General features: G+C 40.2%; 1 protein-coding gene and 1 long non-coding RNA gene across 2 annotated transcripts; one reads left to right on the plus strand and one right to left on the minus strand.

The window, feature by feature from the left end:
• Nucleotides 1-520: 520 nt before the first annotated feature.
• On the minus strand, nucleotides 521-7,653 carry LOC140705539 (acetylserotonin O-methyltransferase-like). The gene is made up of 5 exons (XM_078390302.1): nucleotides 7,591-7,653; nucleotides 6,680-6,798; nucleotides 4,671-4,811; nucleotides 4,144-4,266; nucleotides 521-801 (listed from the first exon to the last, which is right to left on the minus strand). Exons 1-5 carry the CDS (start codon nucleotides 7,623-7,625, stop codon nucleotides 590-592), a joined length of 630 nt encoding a protein of 209 aa, XP_078246428.1. The 5' UTR covers nucleotides 7,626-7,653; the 3' UTR covers nucleotides 521-589.
• A 2,214-nt stretch (nucleotides 7,654-9,867) lies between these two features.
• On the plus strand, nucleotides 9,868-20,650 carry LOC144588139 (uncharacterized). Its single transcript, XR_013543482.1, has 2 exons — nucleotides 9,868-9,965; nucleotides 14,145-20,650. It is a non-coding gene; the product is annotated as an uncharacterized LOC144588139 (long non-coding RNA).
• The last annotated feature ends 988 nt before the right edge of the window (nucleotides 20,651-21,638 follow it).

Consider the following 21,638-nt stretch of genomic DNA (forward strand, 5'->3'; position numbering starts at 1 on the left):
CCTCCACTATAGAATCAGAGCAAGAAGAAACAGCTGTCAAACCGACAGTTCAATGCATTCCAATGGGGGGGGAATTCACCAAAAATTAATGAAGAGTCAGAACAAAGCCAAATTAAGTTTGCAAAGGTTTTACAAGGTGCACTAACTATTCCAAGCATTTAAAGCAGTTTTTGAACATTTTAAGACACTTTAAAAATAGCGAAAACAGAACATCGCTAAGCGAAACAGGGGGACCTAAACTGTCATTGCTAAGCGAGGCAAGGTCCCAAACATCTCTATGTGAAATTTCCCCATAGGGAACATCGCTAAACAGAGCGCAAAATCGCTCCAAAAACCTCATCGCTAAGCGAATACATCGTTAAACGAGGCAATCGCTAAGCAAGGCACCACTGTATATACAGTGACTGAAGGCGCCTCAAGCCATCTGGAATCAAGCAGAACCACTTTGAAGGAGAACACTAGAGTACAATAATTGATATCATGACATTTTTGGGAATAAACTGATATCTAGAAAAATTCATTTGGTTACAGATACAAGTTTTATTATTTTAGCTTATTTTACGCACTGAACAAGAATGAAGCAGGGACACTACTGTTTTCTTCCTAGAATGATGCCGTAGCGGCTTCCTTTCTCGTGCTGAACTTCCCTGAAGCCAGCAGCAGTGAAGAGTGCCTTGTATTCAGATGGAGTCCGTTCTCTTCCCTCCATGACAACCAGCATCAGCATGGAATATAGGTGGACTTCCAAAGGTCCACATCTGTCCTCATTGAGAAGCATTTCAATGACTAGCACTCCACCACCTGTTTCAAAATATACATTTCACTGATTTAATCCAGAGGAAATAGTATTTCTACAGTATTTTGAAGAGTCCAACTTGATTGTTCCAAAAAACCAGGGATTAGATGACCAAATAAAAGGGAATGTAGTTTAACCCAGTTGACACTGACCTACAATGAGGATCCCTCGTGCTGGTAAAATAGTATAGAGTGATAATTATGGATCAGATCCTCCAATATTTTGATGCTTAATAATTTTCACTCCTCTGCCTTTACTTGCTTTTTATGTCATTGGAGATGTGCTGCCTGTGAACCAGAATGGAACTACACAATTTACACAACTAAGGCTGCTCTAATTCCCACACTGTAGAATTTTGGGCATACGGGCACATTATACACTCTGAACTTTACACCTGCATATGAGAGACAGACTGACTGATATATTTATCTTTCTACCATTGAAAGAGATAGCCCTTTCTTTATGGAAGGAAAGAGAGAGAGGAATTACTTCGCTGAATGTGAGCTTCTGGCAATGTTACTGAATATTTTCAATTTATTTATTATGGCTGAATGACCAGCTCAGCTTTACTGAATATGATCTTCCATGGGAGAAAAGTGCACTGATTAAAAAAAAAAAACACTGAATGGGACTAAATCAAGACAGGAACACCCTTCATACTCTTGTTGGCATGCAGACACAACCTTAATATAGATGAAAGCTACAGCTTCCCATAGAAACCAAATGGATAACATGCGCTAGATTTTGGAGAAAGCCAGAGAGTTTCAGAAAAACATCTACATCTGCTTCATTGACTATGCAAAAGCCTTTGACTGTGTGGACCACAGCAAACTATGGCAAGTTCTAAAAGAAATGGGAGTGCCTAATCACCTTATCAACCTCCTGAGAAACCTAGATGTGGGACAGGAAGCAACTGGATATGGAACAACTGATAGGTTCAAAATTGGGAAAGGAGTATGACAAGGCTGTATATTGTCTCACTGCTTATTTAACTTATATGCAAAACTCATCATGCTAAAGGCTGGATTGGATGAATCCCAAGCCGGAATTAAGACTGCTGGAAGAAATATCATCAATCACTGATATGCAGATGATATCATTCTGATGGCAGAAAGTGAGGAGGAATTAAAGAACCTTTTAATGAGGGTGAAAGAGGAGCGCACAAAAAATGGTCTAAGGCTCAACATCAAACAAACTAAGATCATGGCCACTGGCCCCATCACTTCCTGGCAAACAGAAGGGGAAGATATGAAGGCAGTGACAGAGTTTACCTTCTTGGGCTCCATGATCACTGCAGATGGTGACAGCAGCCATGAAATTTAAAGACACCTGCTTCTTGGGAGGAAAGCGATGACAAACCTAGACAACATCTTTAAAAGCAGATATCTCACCTTGCCGACAAAGTCAAAGCTATAATTTTTGCAGTAGCGATGTATGGAAGTGAGAGCTGGACCATAAAGAAGGCTGACTGCCAAAGAATTGATGCTTTTGATTTGTGATGCTGGAGGAGACTCTTGAGAGTCCCGTGGACTGCAAGGACAACAAACCTATCCATTCTGAAGGAAATGAAGCCTGAGTGCTCACTGGAAGGACAGTTCCTGAAGCTGAGGCTCCAATAGAGTGGTGCCTCGCATAGCAATCGCTCCATTCAGCGATGAAATCGCTTTGCGACGAACATTTAGCGATCGCTTTTGCAATCACTTTGCGATGCTCCCTATGGGGTATTTTCACTTTGCGATGAAGATCATCACAAAGCGACAATTTTCGCACAGCTGATCGGCTGTTTCAAAATGGCCGCCAGGGAAAAAAACATGGCCACCCGCTGTTTTCTAGGACGTATTCCCCGCTTAGCAGGCAGCAAAAATGGCCGCGCTATGGAGGATCTTTGGTGGACGGTGAGTTTCAAGCCGATAGGAATGCATTAATCAGGTTTTAATGCATTTCTATGGCCTTTATAATAGTGCATAGCGACGTTTTCATTCAACAGCAGTTTCGCTGGAACGAATTAACGTCACAGTGTGAGGCACCACTGTACTTTGGCCATCTCATGAGAAGAGAAGACTCCCTGGAAAAGACCCTGATGTTGGGAAAGTGTGAAGGCAAGAGGAGAAGGGGACGACAGAGGATGAGATTGTTGGACAGTGGTGTCACTGAAGCTACAAACATGAATTTGACTTAACTCGGGAGACAGTGGAAGACAGGAGGGCCTGGTGTGCTCTGGTCGATGGGGGCACAAAGAGTCGGACATGACTAAATGACTAAACAACAACACAGCTTCCCATTCTTGTATGCACTGCTTTTGATTTCTCCTTCATTTGGAACAGGGCTCAGATATGAGCAACTGTTGAAAGAATTTAGAGTGGTATTGAGTAATCACAGGAAGTCCATACTCATCAAATATTGGGAGAAAAAATTTCCAAAACAGTACAAAATTATAGCCGCCGTCATTATTTACCTGGTTCTCAGCAGCATTCCTATGGAGGATTGCCTGGTCACTCTCCTCTCCTTTGGTTTCTCCATGATATGTGAGGAATGATCTGTCTGAAGAAGAATTATTCCTACTAGAGACAGGCAGAAGCCGCGTTGAGGAGGCGGGAGAGGGTAGCGTGCTTGGCCCAGGGAATGGCCAAATGCAGAGGAGGCGGGAGAGGACAGCACATGGGACCAGCAATTGTGTGGGCACTGCACCAGGGTGGGCTGAACTGTGGTTTGTGTCCATCTATAATTCCTACTCATGAATAAACTCTCCATGCAAACAAGACCCCAAATTTTTCAGGTTTCCTGCTTACCAGTACAGCATAAATGTAGACAGAACCCTTCCTCTTCAGACAGATTACATTCCAGATAGAATATACCAAGAGGGAGAAGGGAAGGAATAGGAACTCCTCTGTAAATGTGTTGCCAAGAATCAGACAAGTAAGTCCTGAATAGGGCTTAGGACTACTTATGTTCTCAAATACCATGTCTGAAATGCCCTTTCCCCTGGATTTCTTCCATGTTTGACTTCTATTATACCTCTGTTCACCTTACAGACTTCAGAAAGACATTAGAAAAACCAAGGAGGCCTTCAAGAGTCCCGTGCATGATTATCAAAGAAGTTCATGCGTTGCGTGGAAAGTTCCCAAGTTCAATACCGGCTCCCTCCAGGAAAGCTAGGGAAAGACTCAGATCAGAAACCTTGCAAGTTACAATGGATGAAATGGTCTGAGAAGGACCTTGATACCTATTATTGTGCTGAGTCGAGATACCTGAGGCTACTGTGAGCTAATGGAAAAGCAGTTCACAGAGGCATCAAGGCAAAGCACAACGCTTTCAAGGCTATTTTGGTGCGGTGGAAATAGACATACCAGGCCTGCAGGCTTGGTGCAGTTTGGTTAGCAGCTGCACACACTTTTCATCCTCCCAGTCATGCAGAATCCGAGCCAAAATGTACAGGTCAGCTTCAGGAACCGGGTCTTTAAAAAAGTCCCCTGTAATGAAACAGGCACAGCACAGTTGAGTTAAGTACTTTGTTTTAAAGTCAATCCTGCTGCTAATAACAGGAGTGGACACTTAACATGATTTATCCATTTTCCCACTACGTAGGGACATGCCTTAGCAGTCAGGCATGCAGATTAAGCCTGGGTTTGCCTTCCAAACAAACCATACAAAATGCAAGTTAGGAGAGAGAAATCGCATTATGGCTTTTCACCATTTGGATGAGCCATTCTACAAAATGTTGTGCTGAACATATGGTCTGTTTTGCCCCTTCAGAGAAAAATAATTTGGTCTAGTTTTTGGAAAACATACATACATGCCTGCTGTCCATCCAGCTGAGGCAAACATTACCTACAATTTAAAATTAGATAAGATCTCAGAAGAAACCATATTTTACCTTCCTGGAATGAAATCCGCCTTTTGTCTGAGGACATAGGTTGCTTCTTTGCTCTTTCCACTACTTTAGGAAGGTCAAAAACGGTCACCATAGAATTTGGATATAGGGAAATGCATTCCTTAGCCAAGGTGCCACTACCCCCTTAAAGAAAGAACAGAATGTAAAAATTTTACAAAATTGTTATGATGTTGTGCATTTCATGTTTTTTTCCAAAACACCCTTTTGTAAAACTTCAGGGTAGATGACCAAATTAATGGCTATCCAGCTGTTTCACAGACATTACAGAGCAAAAAGAGACATATCCTGCTTCATTGGTTCTGAGAGATTCATAGAGTATTGGACAGTAAAGTAGTACCACAAATACACAGGGAGCAGAAAAACAAGGCTGAACGAGAGCAATACAAAGAGGAACCTGGTGGAACAATAATTTCGGGGGAGAGGGAATATACAGTATTATAGACTGTAGGCATGGAAGATTATGCTATGTAGGAAAAGGATTAGAATTTCATCACCTGCATCTCCAGGGTAGTGTAAGTTTTTCAATGGCTAGATTAACCATCATATCCACACAGGTAATATACAAAAATCCGTCAATTAATGTGTGTTTCTCTGGATCATTCTCCTGCCTGTCTGCACTTTCTCTGCTGTGCAAAAGATCCTTCTCAAATCTTTCTTTCTAAGATTATCCAACCTAGCAAATTTTTGCCCTTTGTATCCTGCTTACCTTCTTCCTTATTAAAATTCCAGATCACAGGCTATTCTGACCTTTTCCTGCCAAAGCACATAATAAAGCAGGGGAAATGCAAGTTGCATAGCTAGGGAACTGATGTGCTTTTACAATCACATATCTTGGCCCTTGTGGGAACACAGCTTTCTGGTCATGAGATCAGCATAACGGGCCTTAATTTGAATTCACCTGTACCCAATCTGATGTACATTGTGGGTAAATGGCCAATGTAGTCAAACCCCACCCCCCACTCCAATTAACTGCAAAATCACCTGAACTGGTCAGGGAAATTTACCTGGTTATCCTACAAATCCCACGGTGGTCTGTCTACTACAGGTCTTGAAGCAATATGAATATCCAGAAGCACAGCACATCAACAAATTCAATTCTCCTTGAAGTGAGGCAGCCTGGTGACTCAGAGCACCGTGCCATATTTCATTTGTTTAGAAATGCAGAGACTTGGCATAGCTTTAAGGTACAGCATCAGACGTTCCAACAGACACACAAAGGCCATACTTCACAAATCACATCCTCTACAGAAGTTTTTATCATTCTGATCCTTTCAGATTTCCTGTCGGTCTGTACTCAGTCTGTCTTCCTTCTTCAAACTGCAGGGGGATTTTGGTGTTGTTTTTTTTTTTTTAAACATGCATACAGTTTGATGACATTATTCCTAATCCCAGAAGGGACAGATAGGGAAAGGGAATACATTATTTTGTCAAGATAGCCTTCCACATCTACAACCACCTATGTAGGTACTTCGTTGACTTGCGGCCATCTAAGAGCAATTGCACCAACTACCACCATAAAAAAGTGATATTAAGTCAATTCTGACTTTTGTCAATAATTTCCAGGGCTTTCGAGGTCTGAAGTACTCAGAGGTGGTTTATCAGTTGCTTCCTCTAGGGGTTTATCAGCCCTCTGTACCTTGCCCAAGGGTACCCAGGCTGGCTCTTCTGGGAGACACAAGGGGGAATCCAACGCCCAATAGTGCTTCTGGTACGCAACTCACCAAGTATTCCAGCCAGCTCATTTATTAAGAGTGATCAATTATTTCCTGAACAAAAGGGGTAACTGCTGATAATATTTAATAAAGGGAAAATCCTGAGCGATGCTTGGCCAACTCAGTCTGGGTTTTTAATGCAATGCAGATTTTACAACAAAAGATTCACAAGTAGGGTAAAAGGGGAGGGCGGTTATCCAACAACCCCCCCCAACTTATACAATAATATGATTTCAAGTTATCCGCAATGGAAGGCAGCTGAGAAGTTATGCTACTTACCTCCCAGATCATAAATGAGTGGGAAATGAGAAAGATTAAATGCAGACATCACTTCTCTACCATACAAATTCCAGGCATCATCCATGGCCTCAGAGAATCTTTGCAACTCTTCCTCTGTTCTAAAAATTGAAAACACAATGGCAGATAACACTCCTACAATCTGATATAGACAGGAATGAAAAATAATAGCACTGGATAAAACAGTCTTGAAAGAAGAAGTACTTTTGTACCTCTCAAGAGTGAAAATGTCCACATTTGCGATGCAGATAGCCAAAATATATGTATTTGAAGAATCCACATAGAAACACGTTGTAATCAATGGAGAAAATTTATACATTATGTAATGTGTATATAAGTGCTCTGTTTAGGTAAAATGCACCAAAATGTACATGAATTTTGATGTGGGAAGGAAAAAACTATCAAAATTCAATATAAAGCAAGGATGAGAAGAATGAAATGAAATCAGGACTGGGAAATTTTCAGCCATCAATTCTGTGTTTAAATTCCACTTACCAATCACAAAACAAAGCACACTACATGCAAAGCAGGGAAACAAGGACAGTAATGTGCTATGAGAAACAAATTTCTTTCACCTCTTCTAAAAATATGCCAAACCTGTTGTCTGATCTGGAGTTTGGAACGAGCTGTCTTGGTAAGTGTTATTCAACCACCTTATGGCAAGGGTGGGGCACCAGCCACATATGTAAAATTATATGAACATGGATCTTTCTGTTGAAGCAAGTGGCAATATTTGTGTAGATATTTGAGCATGTGGGGACTTCTGAGTTATAGACAGCTGCACTAACACAGCATGTAAAGAAAAGACAAGGGCATAGACTAGCTTAATTGTGGTGTGATTCCACATTTAGACCTTTCTCTCAAAAACAATACCAAACATTTGGTCTTTTTACCTGTAAACAGCCTCAAAACAACTGTTTGGTAACATGCCATGTGTTTTCTTAAAAAGTCCTTCCCCTTCCCTGAAAGAGATGATTTGCATTAATATAAAGAAATATAGACAGCCTATGTACCAAATGTCACACACTTCTCCCACCTCCAACAGCACTTTTTAGAACCACCAACTGAAGTTGAATAGAACAGTTTAGAAATGAGATTTCATAATGCGCAGTGGTATTTAACTGTATGAAAGATTCCCCCTAACCCTAACCCCTTCCACTTCAACTGAAACATACAGTTTTTGGCCTCAAAATTTTTCAGTCTTTCCCATGCAAAGCCCATTCAGAATAACATACTGCAGAGTTGTAGAAATATCAGTTGCCCTGCTTTCCTCCTACTTAAGTAGAGTGGATGAAATAAAATTGAAAATTTTTCTTTGGAGCACATAAGTTTTGCGATGTGTCTATCATGCTGTATTCCGTTCATATCAATGGGTATACCATAGCAACGGCAGGAGTAGAAGGTTAAGATCTGTCACACCTGAGAAGTAATGTTTAAAAACCTTTACTCTTAAGAGGGACTCGTTTAAGGGTATTGGGAGGTTGCCCTTAACATCTGAATAAACAAACTTACACTTTACTTTTTATTTAATTTACATATAATATAAATACCCAGAAAATTAATTTAGCAAAATAAAAAAATTATATTGAAGAAAAAAAACTGAATGATAAAATGGCGGCCACTAGTGTGGCTTGTTCAGTATTTGCATTAACCTGCTCACCTTATAATGTCAGTAAAGAACTGCAGACCTGGATAGATGACTTCAGAGTAGAACTTCAGGTAATGATACTGAGACTTTGGGCTTGATTTAGCAAGATAGAGATTAGCAAGGTTTGTGTTACCATAAAGACCTGGAAATAAAAGGAAGGGAGAGGAGATGCTATAAAACCTCGGGAAAAGTTTGATCATAATTCTTGACAAGCTGAAAACACAAATTTCGCCAACAAACAACGCAAAAAAATAGCAAAGCGTGCTGTTTATATACTGCCCCAAAGCGCTTCAAGCACTCTCTCCCAGCATGCTTACCTTCACTGTCCTTCCTCTCCATCCTCAGGAGCCTTAAGCTCACACAGGCCTCCAGCAGCCTCTCCGTTCCACTGGGGCTGGTGCCGAGGCGTTCGGCAATGGCCCCTGAGCTCAGGGGTTCTCCCGACTCCAAGAGCAGATCAAATACTCCCAACTCACAGGCTGTGAACATAATCTGGGGGGGGGGGAGTTGGAATAACGTAGGGACAAAAGTGACGGTTACTGCAATCTTTAAATATTTATCTATTTTTAAATGCGTGTGCCCATGCAGAAGTGAATAAATACAATACAGGTACTAGAAATGCAGATGTTTCTGAAGGAAGAAGGAAGCCAGGGAACATTTTGTCCATTACTGTGTTTGGGGTGTCCTGGTGGGCCTTGTTCAAAACAAAGCAGTTCCAATCAGGCTCTTACTGAAATCTTCAATGGAACTGCTATATGAAGTTTCAGTTCTTGACAGGATAGGACCCCTGTGATTTTTTTTAAAAAAGTCTTGCCTGCCTGTTGAATGATAACAGTGCAAATTAAAGCCCACTCTACACAAACAGTAGAATGACAAAAGTAATGGGGGTGGAAATGCTTCAGAGCCTTCGCGAAGCAACATGAATTAGTCGGTGTTTAATTCCCCAAAATTTTTATCCAGTACCTTTTAAAAAGCACATCATTTTAATGCAGTATTCCTGTCTGCTTCATTCTGACTTCACTTGCAGTGAGAACAAGAACTAGCCAACATTTGAAGAAGAGAAATCATCTGCTAATATTTAATGAATTGTGTCCAGAAAATGGTTGTTTTTTAAATTCCAGACACTCATGAACAAGTTGAAGCTTTAAAAGTCATTGCAGGCTTTAATATCTGTATGGGGATTGCCCATGGCTCCTACCTTTGACATGAGAAAGCCATGCTGCTGCCGAAACAAGGTTCTAATAGTTTCTGTGTCTTCTGTAACACTCATTCTTTTTCGCTGCTCTCAAGATGCACTGGAGTTATTGACAGCGGTGTCCTTATTTTGCTAGATATAGTGCCGTACCTTTGATGGTATCAGAAGGAGCACTTTGAGCCCTAGGGTGTATTTATTTGATGTTTGGTTGCCTTGTGAATACCTAGTGCTTAAAATAAATTTTTAACTGTTTGGTGTCAAATTCAGTGAATCTGACTTGCAAAAAAGTTTGACCGTTGTTCAAATAATTCTCTTCTAAAACTCATAGGTGATGCAAAAAAGGACAAAGACAAAAGCAACTTCATATTTTCAGGAAAATTTGCAATAGAGATCTTGAACTACAGAGGAAGGGTAAGGCAGAGAAGGTGAGCATTCCTTTTTTGGACTGTGTTGTTGTTAAGTGCCACCAGCTTGATATGGGAGGATACTGAAACTGTATTTTAATACAATTGTTAGAATCATATGTGCTGACAACACTTGGAAACTTCATGGAAATTTCTCTGTGTAACTGCAAAACATAAACACTGCTCTGTATCTATGCTCTGTATCTATACCGCAAAAGATGTACCTTATCTCAAATGTACTTTACTACACTTTGTATTGCTGCAATGTTCTTAAGGTATGCCTTTCCAAGATGGTCACGTAGCCCACATTTACAAAAACCCCTCTGCCCTGGGATAACAAAGACCATTCAGGCCTACAGAGATGGCCATACCTGATAGAGTCTTTATGGCCTATCCGTGGGCCATCTAAATAAACCATGAGACCTTTTATCCTCCACCTGGAGTGGTGTAAGGGCACACTTCCCTGCATGTATGTTTTGCATGAGTTGTTTGTTTGTCTGTTATATAATTTTTTAAGAATTTTGCAACCTGTGACCCCTTGACGCTATGCCACTGTATGCAGGTTATAAAACAGAGGTGAGCAAAGAGAGGTGGGATGTGGTTTTGAAAGCAGTTTTTGCAGCTTCCACCCCCAACTGCCTTTGAGCTGTGACTCGCCTTCTGGAGAGGTCACACACCCCTTTGGCATTGTTTAACAAACTAAAACTGGAAGTGAACTCTCAGTCACTATAGGTTTCAATTTTTTGCCTCCATTTTGGGTTAGCATTTGTTGGCAGTTTGTGCACCCCATGGAGGAACTCCAGGGCAGAAAATTGGCCCTTGGGAATGACCCAAGATGGCCCCACCCTCCCCGGACGGAAGAAAAAAGATGTATACTGAGCAGAAGAACATGCTTTCAGTTCTGCTTCTCTTGTGCCACCTTCCACTGGCAGGCAGTCCGGTTCCTTCCTTCCCTCCAGAAATAACTCAATTCTCAGTTTACATTTCATAGTGGAGAAATTCCTCATTTATCAGTCTATCAAGTTGTTTCAATGGCAGGTGTTCCTTTTCTCACTTAGATTCATTTATGTCCTTGGGTATGGCATTTGAACATACCAATACTTTTTCTCCAGATTTCACAAATGTTCCCTTTCTTGGCTGTCCTATTTTGGGCACATCACAAGAGTCTCTGGAAAAGACAAAAATGCTGGGAAAGGCAGAAAACAGCAGGAAAGAGGAAGATTAAATACAAGATATATTATACCCGAAAAGAAGCCATAGGTTTAAGTTTACAAGAGTTGAGTTGAAGACAAGACATTTTGGAGATTGCTCATTTATGGGGTCTCCTTAGGTATGCAGGTTATAAAACGGGTGTTCATTTGAAACTCCTGTATATAGTTCTTAAAAGAATCTTGCATTATTAATTTTGATGGAACTGTACATTGACTAAAGACTGTCATTTCTGTTTCTTGGGTATACAGTAGCTTTATTGTAGAATAACACTTTCCACTGAAAAATAAAACAATTCAGCTTTTAGAAAGTTCAGATATTTTGATACTGCTTCTTATAATCCAGCAGGCCCGTCTCTGCTTCAGTCTTCTCTCCAATTCACACCACATCCACCAAATCCATTCCCACCCCCTTCCTGTACTCCAAATTCAGTCAGGAGGCATAAAACAGTAAAAGCAGCAGTCGGTCCATCTTCATGCTTAATGAGTCAGTCCAGGCTGATTTCAAAGAGAGATTGAGTAACAACTAATTTGTCTCTTAATTACCCCCAATTTAGGTGGCTTTTTTCCTCTTTATTGCTCCTCTACTGCTTTTGTTTATTTCTTCTCTATTTTTACGTCAGCAGCTTGAGTTTGATCTGTGCTTGCTCATGCTAAACCAAAGGCCAGTTACAGTACTCACAGTTCATGTAGTCAAGCAGGAATCTTCTTCACACTTCACACCTTGGCAAAGTTAGGCACCTAATTCACCAGAAATGGTGTCTCCCAAGCCAGATGCTGTAAGAAGGGGAACTCTCATGAAGACAGATCGCTGTCTGAATTCAGGGTTTTCCCAGCTCTGCTTTGCTGCAAGTCCACTCTCCTGTAGATCTTGCCCCCCTTCCACTGCTGTGGGGTCTGCTGACCCGGAGTTTACACAGGGGTCCCCAGAGCCCTGGGAATTCCCTCTGCCCTTGCTGCTGGTGTTTTTAAATACAGTGGTGCCTCGCTTAACGATTGCTTCGTACAACGAAAAATTCACTTAACGATGGCTTTTTCGGAGTGATCTTGTGCTTCACTTAACGATTTTCCCTATGAGTGATTTTCGCTTAACGATTTCGGGACCATGCTTCACTTAACGATGACAGTTTAAGGTCCCCTTGTTTCGCTTAACTTTTTTTTACAGCCCCGTTTTTGCTATTTTTAAAATATTCTAAAATGTTTAAAAATGTTTAAAATGCTTGGAATCATTAGTGCACCTAATAAAACCTTCGTTAACTTAATTTGGCTTTATTCTGAGTCTTTCTGAATTTTTTGTGAATTTTTTTCCCCCATTGAAATAGGCTTCAATGCATTTCAATGGGTTTCGCTTAACGTTTTTTCCTATGGGGATTTTCGCTTAAGGATGGTAATCCGTTCCACTTGGAACGGATTATCCGGTTTTCAATGCATCTCTATGGGAAATGGTGTTTCGCTTAACAATGTTTTCACATAGCGATGTTTTTTTTTTAACCAATTAAAATCGTTAAGCGAGGCACCACTGTACTACTAATAATTTTTGGAATAGCATGCTTTACCCTTCACACAGAAAATCTCCCTCCCTTCCCTCAACTGGTTCTAGATAAAGTGGACTGGCAGGCTTGCTTGCTCCCAGTCTTGTTGATGTCCAGAGATGTGGTCTGTTTTTGTCCACCTGCTTCTTTCACTTCTCCTCCTCCTCAGCCATGGAGCCTGTGAGTATGATTCAGGAGGAATACATTTCTCTTAAGACCACAGCTGTGATACAAGGATATCTTCAAGCAGGATCTGAAGGCCGTAGGAATGGACCGCAGCAGATGGGAAACCTTGGCATCTGAGCATTGCAGCCTGGAGGCAGGCGGTGCATCAACCTCTCTCAATTTGAAGAGACCCTTGTCCAGCAGGCCAAAGCAAGGAGGCAGCCCCAAAAGCAGCAAAATCACTGGACAGGGCACAGATTGTATTTGTCTTCAGTGTAGACGGGATTTTCACTCTCGAATTGGCCTTCTCAACCACACTAGATGCTGTTCCAAGCCCTCCATAAAGAGCATGTTACCATAGTCTCTCGAGACTGAAGGATGTCTAACATTTCTCTTTCAACCCAACATAGTTTTATATATTGTAATTCAGAGAAATTATGATCCATAATTGTATTTAGTATTGGGAAATGTAGAGGTGTAATCAGTGGTGGCTTCAGAGGGGTGCCTGGGGGGCCAAGATATGAGAGAGTTCATGAACCTTGTTTTTGCAACAAACAAAAAAAGCACTGCTGTTGAAGAAGCTGCAAGGGGAATGAGACAGAAGCAGCTGAGTAAGAGATCTGGGAAAGCAGAAGAGGATTGATGGAGCCCAGCCTGCTGAAAAGGTGTGAAGAAGACTTTGTTTGGAGGACTCCAGATGAGAAAGAAGAGACTCAGCCAAAAAATAACGAACATAAGCCTGGAGGTAAAGAGAAGAGGCTACTGCCACTGGCTCTAGAAGGGCAAGAGGTCAGTCTGTGTTGCCCCTTTGGGTCATTATTGATAGCCACCTTGTTGCATCTGAAGAAGTGGGTATTGCTCTGCCTATGAAAGCTTGCGCTGGAGCCTGGAATACAGTTATTAGTCTTTAAGGAGCTACCAAGGCTATTTTGTAGGAGTCATGCTTGGGCTATAGGGTCTTTTCCAAGCCTTTCCTCTCCAACCATGTTCTGCAGACCTCACTTTGGAAAGAAGGAGGTATTAATCCATCTCTCCCTTGGCCTTCTTTCTTTTTTCTCAGGGCATTAGGCCAGGAAAGGAGGGGGGGAATTAACTTCCACTTTCCCTACAGCCACCATTGGGTGTAATTAATACTTTCATTATAGCATGTCTATATCAGTGTGATTTAACCACTACTTCTACTGCTACAAAATTCTTAATATCTACTATTTTTTGTCTTGCTGTCTTTCCCCTGCTCTCTACAGAATATAAAAAGTATAAATTATGAATTATCTCTCCTAAATGTATTCTCACAGATCTAGAGCCCAGAAAAGACAAGACAAGAAAGAAGAGGAAAATGAAAAAAAGTAACTAAGAAGACACCAAGACACAAAAGCAAATAATTAAAAGCAACCCATGTAACACAATGTTTAACAAGCATGAGCTCAGTGTAGATATATAGAAAAATTAATAAAATGTTAATTTTTAAAAAAAATGAAAAAAGGGATCAACAAACACTCTTTCAGTTTGGATTAAGTGCAACCTCAACATTTTTTTCATTGAACTCACCTATAGAATCGGAGCAAGAAGAAACTATTGGATACCTAACCCCCAAGCAAGGAGCAGTTTATTTGGGTAATCACGCACAGTGTTTTGATGAAGGGGCAGCTGCAGATGCAGAAAATGGGACAGGAGTTGACATTGTCTTAGAAGATTCAATCAATTCTGAAAATGTGAAATGGTACAACCTTTTAAAATGCATCATCAATGTTGTACTCTTCTTGGGAGAACATGGTCTAGCATTTACTGGTTCATCCCATTGAATTGGTGATTCAAACAATGCAAACTTTTTAGGACTCATTGAACTGCTGTCCAGGTGGGACCCCATCCTTCAGGGATATGTGTTAAGGAGTCACAGGAAAGGAGTGAGATGCTTCAGGTTCATTATCTGTCCCCTGGCTCACAAAATGAATTTATTGTTCAATGTTCTAATTTTGTAAACAACGCATTTTGCTTGAGAGGCAGTCTGCAACTTACTTTGCAGTCATAATAGATTCCACACCAGATTTTTTCCCATAATGAAAAAACAACATTTGTTTTGAGCTATGTACTTTTAAAAGAAATGCATTCTGAGATTCCAGAAAGATTTCTCAGATTTGCAGATTGTAGCAACAAAAGAGGGGAAGAAATTGCTCAATGGATAACTGCTAGATCGAAAGAACATACTATTCCTCTCAGTGATTGTAGAGCACAAGCCTATGATAATGGGGCAAATATGGCCAAAAAATACAAAGGTGCACAAACAAATGAATGATGCAGAACAGAAATTTTTTCACCTCAAGGTTGTCACACACTCGACTTATGTGGAATTTATGCTGCTGAATGCATATCTGAAGCAATAACCTTTTTCTGAACAGTTCAAACAGTGTACCACCTGTTCCGTTCCAGTCCTAAGTGATGGGAATTACTCCAAAATTGTATTGGTTGTTGTCCTTATGGTATGTCTGAAACAGGATGGTCAGATCGTGTTGAATGTATAAAGCCTTTTGTGACTCCCTTGCCTGCCATTAAATTAGCACTGGAAGACCTACTAGAACTAGATTTGATGACCAAAACAAGAAATGAAGACCATGGAGATTTATTATAGATGGCATTGTTTGCCTATTTGTTAATGTCAGCCATGTGGTACAAAATATTAGCCAGTTTGTTTGTTTGTTTGCTGGATTTATACCCCGCACCATCTAGCAACCAGGCCACTCTGGGCAGCTAACAACAATATAAACAGCAATATTAAAACACGATAAAAAATAAAATAATACAACAAGATAAATTAAAACAGATGGCAATGGAGGTGGTAAAAGGGTGATGAAAAAGATGGCAAAAAGGATGGTAAAAGGTTGATAGTTGCAACAAGGTCATCCAAACTAGCCATGTCACACTGGATGTTGACATGGCAAACATAGAAACTGTCCTCACAGAGCTGACAAAACTCTGAAACAACTGAAGATGCATGTGGAATGAAGCCAAATTGGTTATGTCAAACCTAAATATAGAAAGAAAACTCTTTCGTAGATGTGATGGAGTTAGGTGGAAGAGGGTAAGGGCACATGACTTGGAAGAAATGAATGACGGAGATGGTACTCCAGAAAAGGGCTGCTTCAGGGAGTGTGTGTTTTACATTTTGGTAGACAATGCTATAGCAGGATAAACTCTCCACTTCAATGCTCCTAGGCAACTGGCAGAAAAATTTAGTTTCTGGTGGAAGTATCCCCCCATGTCTGAAAGGGAAAGAGAGAAACACTTTATCAGAGCAATATCCGTCTGACCTTAATTTTGATAATTTGGAGGCGGGAAATGCAACATTTTCGCTAGAGTACAGACTTGGTGTCACACACCCCAATACCCTTGTTTGTTTTTTCTAGGTACTACTTCTGCTAACTGCAATTTACCTCCTTCTAAAATTTTCATTTCCGTAAGTTCAGGATAGTATGGTCTTTACTGAATCTCAGTTAAGTTTTTCTCTTTTCCAATATTCAATTTTATTCTTAACTCTGACACTATTAAATACTTGTCTTTAGGTATTAGATCTTTGTACATACAGAGTTTTTCAGGACTTTCAGGAACCCTCAGGATATTATTTTCAAACTCTTTTAAACCATTCTCCAAGTTATTATTCTCCTTTAGCTCCTGGGCAAAACTCCTTTCATTGGGCTTTTTCATAACCTTACAACCTTCTTCAACCGATTTTTTACTTTGACTTTCCCAATTTTCTTCTATTGTTGTATTTGGTGTTTCCTGACCTCCTTTTGAGCTTGTATATACAAAACCACCCTTAACCTGTTTCATCTCATTCCAATCCCCTTTATCAACTACAGACATCTCTCTGTGTTCCTGTGTCAGTGGATTGAAACTCATTAGATTTTTCAATATATTCTTAGTGAATATTATTTATCTTCTTTTCCTCACTATTGGAATTTTCACTAGAGTTTTTCACTAAGTTTTTCGTAGCTATTCCTGCTGCTTCAGGTCTCACTTTTAACTCAGGATCTCCCTGTCTTTGGTGAATGTCACAGCTTTGACCATATGATTTTATTTGTTTCTCCATCTTTGGCCAGTAATAACTTTGCACTATCCTCTGCTCTATGCACTTGACCCCATAATGACCTTCAAATGAGTCTAAATATCCTATTTCTATTATTTGCTCTCTATATTTAAAAGGTATAACCAGTTGTTTATGGATACTTTTCCCTCTCCTTTTAGGGTTTATCATAACCTCTCGATATAATAAGTCTCTGTCCACTACAAATTTTTCAGGTAATTCAGGGGTTACTGGTTCTTCTTTGACTGCATTAAAATATTGCTGTAAAATCATTTCTTGTTCTTGTTTAAAACTTTTTTTCTGAGACTTTATTACAGCTACACCTTCTGCAAGTTCAGGTGATTGACTACACTTAAATCTTCATCAGGAACCTCCCTATTACAATCAGAATTTTCTATTTTTTTCTGTCTGTGAGTGTGTTGTGATTAAAACACTTTTGACATGCTCTGTTAAGTCTAGCCCAAACAAACATGGAGTATGAATCTGATTTGTAATGGCTACTTTAAATATACCAATCCACTCTTTATACTTTATATGCACTTTAGCCATGGGTAGCTTAATTACTTCTTTAGTACAGTGGCGCCTCGCTTAACGAGCGCCCCGTTTAACGAAGAATCCACATTGCGATCTTTTTAATGGCAAAAAATCGCTTTGCGATCATCAGTAAGCTGTTTCGCTTACTGATTTTCGCATAGCGATGTTTTAAAAACAGCTGATCAGTGGTTCCAAAATGGCCACCGGAAAAAATGGCCGCCAGCAGTGTTTTTGCGCCTATTCCTTGCATACCGGGCAGCGAAAATGGCGGCCGTATGGAGGATTCTTGCATAATGGTGAGTTTTAAGCCCATAGGAACGCATTAAACGGGGTTTAATGCATTCCTATGGGCTTTTCAGTTCCACATAGTGACGAATCCGGATAGCGACGATTTTTCCAGAATGGATTATTGTCACTATGCGGGGCACCACTGTAATTCCTTTGACTGTAATTTTCTCATTTGGAATGATACCTTCCTGTAGAATAATATCTGTATGGCATATAGTTATCTGAGAACAAGAGTCTCTTAATACTAAATATTTGGTATTATTAATGTAAATATTTTCACCAGAACATCTCATCAACTCCGTGTTGTTTTCTATAAAGTAACATTGAACAATCTCTGCCATAGGTGGCAGTTGCTCCTTACTCTCTGTTTTGTCAGTTAAACTGTCATTTTGCCTTGTCTGTTGTTGCACATAGTAGATTTTCTTTGGCTCAATTCCCCCTGCTTTCTGTTGACTAATTTCTTTATTATTAGATTTTAAACATTGTGAAATAAAATGCCCCTTTCCTCCATATCCAAAGCACTCTTTCTCCTCTCTTTAATCAAAATCAAGGGATTTTTCTCCCTTCCCTTCAAAACTTTTACTGTATTCTTCTGTTGGTACTGCTCTGAGGGTCTATCCCTAAAATGGCTTCCAGTTGCCTGTTGTGAATTTCGTTGTGTGGGTATACTGTGTATATACTTACAATGACAATAAATTATTATTGTTGTTGTTCTTGTGGAAATTTCTGGCCTCTTTCCTTCTGTTTTCCCAGTTTCTATTATCAAATTTTACCTCATAATAATTTGAGTTTCTTAATTCTTTTATATAATCAGCTGGCCCTCTTGGTCTGAAATTTCCCCTTCCTGAGGTAATGTTTGATTCTCTGCTAGCTCCATAACTAACCTTTTCCCTCTCTTAGAAGGCATGTTTAACCATTTATATTTTTGTTAAGTTGGCAGGTTGCTTTCTCACAGATTCAAATAGACAAGCCTCGTTTTAAAAGGGACCTATTTTTTTTTCTTTTCTTCTAAGAGATTGATACTGTGTAGCTTCCCCCCTAAAGCCACAGGTTGCTACTTTGTTACTTTAGGCACCTAGCCTTGCTGTTCCCCGTGTCTCAGACACTGTTTCTTTTAGCCTCCAGCCACCCAGCTATTTCAGAAATATTTCTCTTCTGTAAGCCTCGGTTATATTCACCTCAGCTATTCCTTTAGACCTTGGCTTCCACTTTTGGTCCCCTCAGCACTCCCTTTCTCAGAGATTTGGGATCTAAAGCTAGCCTTCTTGGTCCTTACACTCTCAGCTTGAGGTAAACTTTTAACTACAGAAATCTCCTCAGAGTCTTTTCCTGCCTTTGTCTTTCCACAATCAGGAGTCCCTAACAAGCTATTCACACAGAGCTGTAGGGTTTCCTACTCCTTCCTTGGACTATTGACAACCAGGTCTCTTAGACTCAGAGGATTTCTTTTCCTTTTGGCTTACTGGCATTCATTCACTTTGAATCCCAGAACCAAAAAAATTCTTCTTTATTTTGGCTTACTGGATTTCTTTCACATCGAATCCCACCACTGCTCACCACTTTATGTCACACACACCCAGTTCCCTTGTTTATTTTCTACACACCCAGGTTCCCTTTTGGGCATGACATGTACTTTTCACCCTTTTTTGCTGCCACCAGAGGATCTGTCCCTCTCTATACCAAATATGACTATTAGATCAGTGTTGTCCAATATAACAATGTTTATTTATGTGTTTGTATGTAAATCCTATACAGAAAATCATGGATGGTCTTTTATTCTTCATTCAATAAATGTGGCTTTGATTACATTTACTGTACGTTTGCTTATGTAGATTCACTTTAATCAAGGTATTTAAGTGTATTTAATATTCAACTATTTATTTATTTCTTAACACGTTTAACTGTGTCCAATCTTAACCACATAAAAGAATAAGAATTGTTCTATTCTTATCTCTTTCTCTATCTCTCTATTACTCTTCTCTCTAACACAACCATGGCCCTAAGTGCCTAAACTGTCTCCTCACTAGTTCTGACTGATTATAACTGTCTTTCTGTCCTTTTATTATCCTGATTCCACCCTCCTGTACTGTCATTGGTTCTCACATCAGTGTTCTACTGGGATGGACAGGCTAGGTATTTGGACTGTCCGTCACACTTGGTTACCTGTTTCCAAATGTGTATGTTAGCTTAAGAATATTAACAATTCCAGCAACAGGAGCTTCTGGAGTGTGGTCATTTAGCAAACATAAGCTAATTAAGACTTATTTAAGGTCTACCATGTCTCAGGAACATCTTGTGGATTTATCCAGCCTAAGAATTGAATCAAACATCACCAAAACACTTAATTTGCATGCTGTGATTCAATTTTTTTTCACAAAACAAGGCCAGGAAATAATAAGTTTGTCTATACTTTTTTTACTAATACTTATGTCTTCTGATAATCTGATCTGCATTGCAATAAAGAACTATGTTTCAGCATGAATTATTTTACTTTATCTGTATTGTAACTGTTACATACAGCACTGATGGTACCTGTCTGTCATGGGTTTGGAGGGAAAGTTCCATCCTATGGGGAGTGGAAGGCGGGACATCAGGGGGAGGAGCTGTACTGTATATATATGCTTGGAGCTTGTGTGGGGAGAGAGGAGTTGGAGTCTGTGTGTCAGACTGGGTACAACTGTGTGTCAGTCAGTACCTACCTGATAGGTTCAGGTTTCTTTATAGGTAGCCAGAACTGATAGGTTCAGGGTCTGTGCTTTACTTTAAAGGGTTCTGTGTGAACCAATCTGATGTATGTATGATTGAGACTAAGCCACGTTACAGTATCTTATTTACTTGATCTTTTTATTTACCCTGTTTGTTATTTAAATAAACCTTGTTCTTTTGTTTGTTAAAAATCCATTCCTGGTCTGTGTGACTTCTTATACGGAATGGTTGGTGGCAGCATAACTAGAGTGTGGCATACTCCAGTAGGTCTGGGGTTGTCACAGTAACATTAAAAAGATGCTCAAATCAAATGTGCTTTCTCATCTCTGATCCTCTTTTATTTTATTTATATTCAGATTTATCATGGAGGGATAAATTCTGAGGGAGTATAAGATCATTAGGCCTTAAATGCAGAAAATAGAGAAGGGAGTGGCCCCAAAAGAAACTTCATAACCCCTGATAAAATTCCTCTCAGAGGCCCTGAACACAAATAAAAAAATTACTGCAGGTTATCTGAAACCTGTCATTCTTGTTTGTATGGGGTAGAGAGGCTTGCACAAGCCAGCCTTGTAGACATTCAGAGTTCAGAATCATGTGGGGAGACTTCGTGTATACAGGAATGTCTCAGTATCAGATTTGTCCCCTTCAGATAAGGAAAACAGTCCCAGACAGGTGGGAATCGTTAGCCTGGGAATGCAGCCCATCTAGGAGAAGGAAAACTCTGATTTCAAACCTCCACAGCCTTGTGGCTGTATCCACTCATGGAAAAGGCTTCAGGAGTTACCCTCGAGGCAAAATCTGGAGGTTTTTGGAGTCCTGGAGGCAGTTCGTGTCATTCTGTCAACTCCTGCGACATCGCTAGAACCACTTGTATTGGCTCTTGCCTTTCCATTGGACCATTTCAGTGATGTGGAGAGGGGGGATTTGCTGCTTGGGTAACAGCCTATCCTCCATATTATTTTACCCTGGCTTCGTGCTCTGGAGAGGACACTCCAGCTTTGGACACAGCGTCAAAGTCCTCCATACAGAGCACGCTACCATAGTCTCTCAAGACTGAAGGATGCCTATGATGTTGTGCAATGGGTGAGGACAGCACCCTCCCCCTCATATGTTTAGTTTAGTTCTATATACAATGCCTAAAGGCACCTACAAGCCATCTGGAATCAAGCAAAACCACTTTGAA

Source organism: Pogona vitticeps, chromosome 3 (genome assembly GCF_051106095.1).
Source record: "Pogona vitticeps strain Pit_001003342236 chromosome 3, PviZW2.1, whole genome shotgun sequence".
NCBI classification, from domain to species: domain Eukaryota; kingdom Metazoa; phylum Chordata; class Lepidosauria; order Squamata; family Agamidae; genus Pogona; species Pogona vitticeps.

Coding starts and splice junctions, on each gene's coding strand:
- LOC140705539 (XM_078390302.1), bottom strand. CDS start 7,625: ATGTTACCAAACAGTTGTTTTGAGGCTGTTTACAG. Junction 4,812..6,679: donor ACTCATTTATGATCTGGGAG/GTAAGTAGCATA, acceptor TCTTTCTTTAAG/GGGGTAGTGGCACCTTGGCT. Junction 4,267..4,670: donor GCGGATTTCATTCCAGGAAG/GTAAAATATGGT, acceptor GTTTCATTACAG/GGGACTTTTTTAAAGACCCG.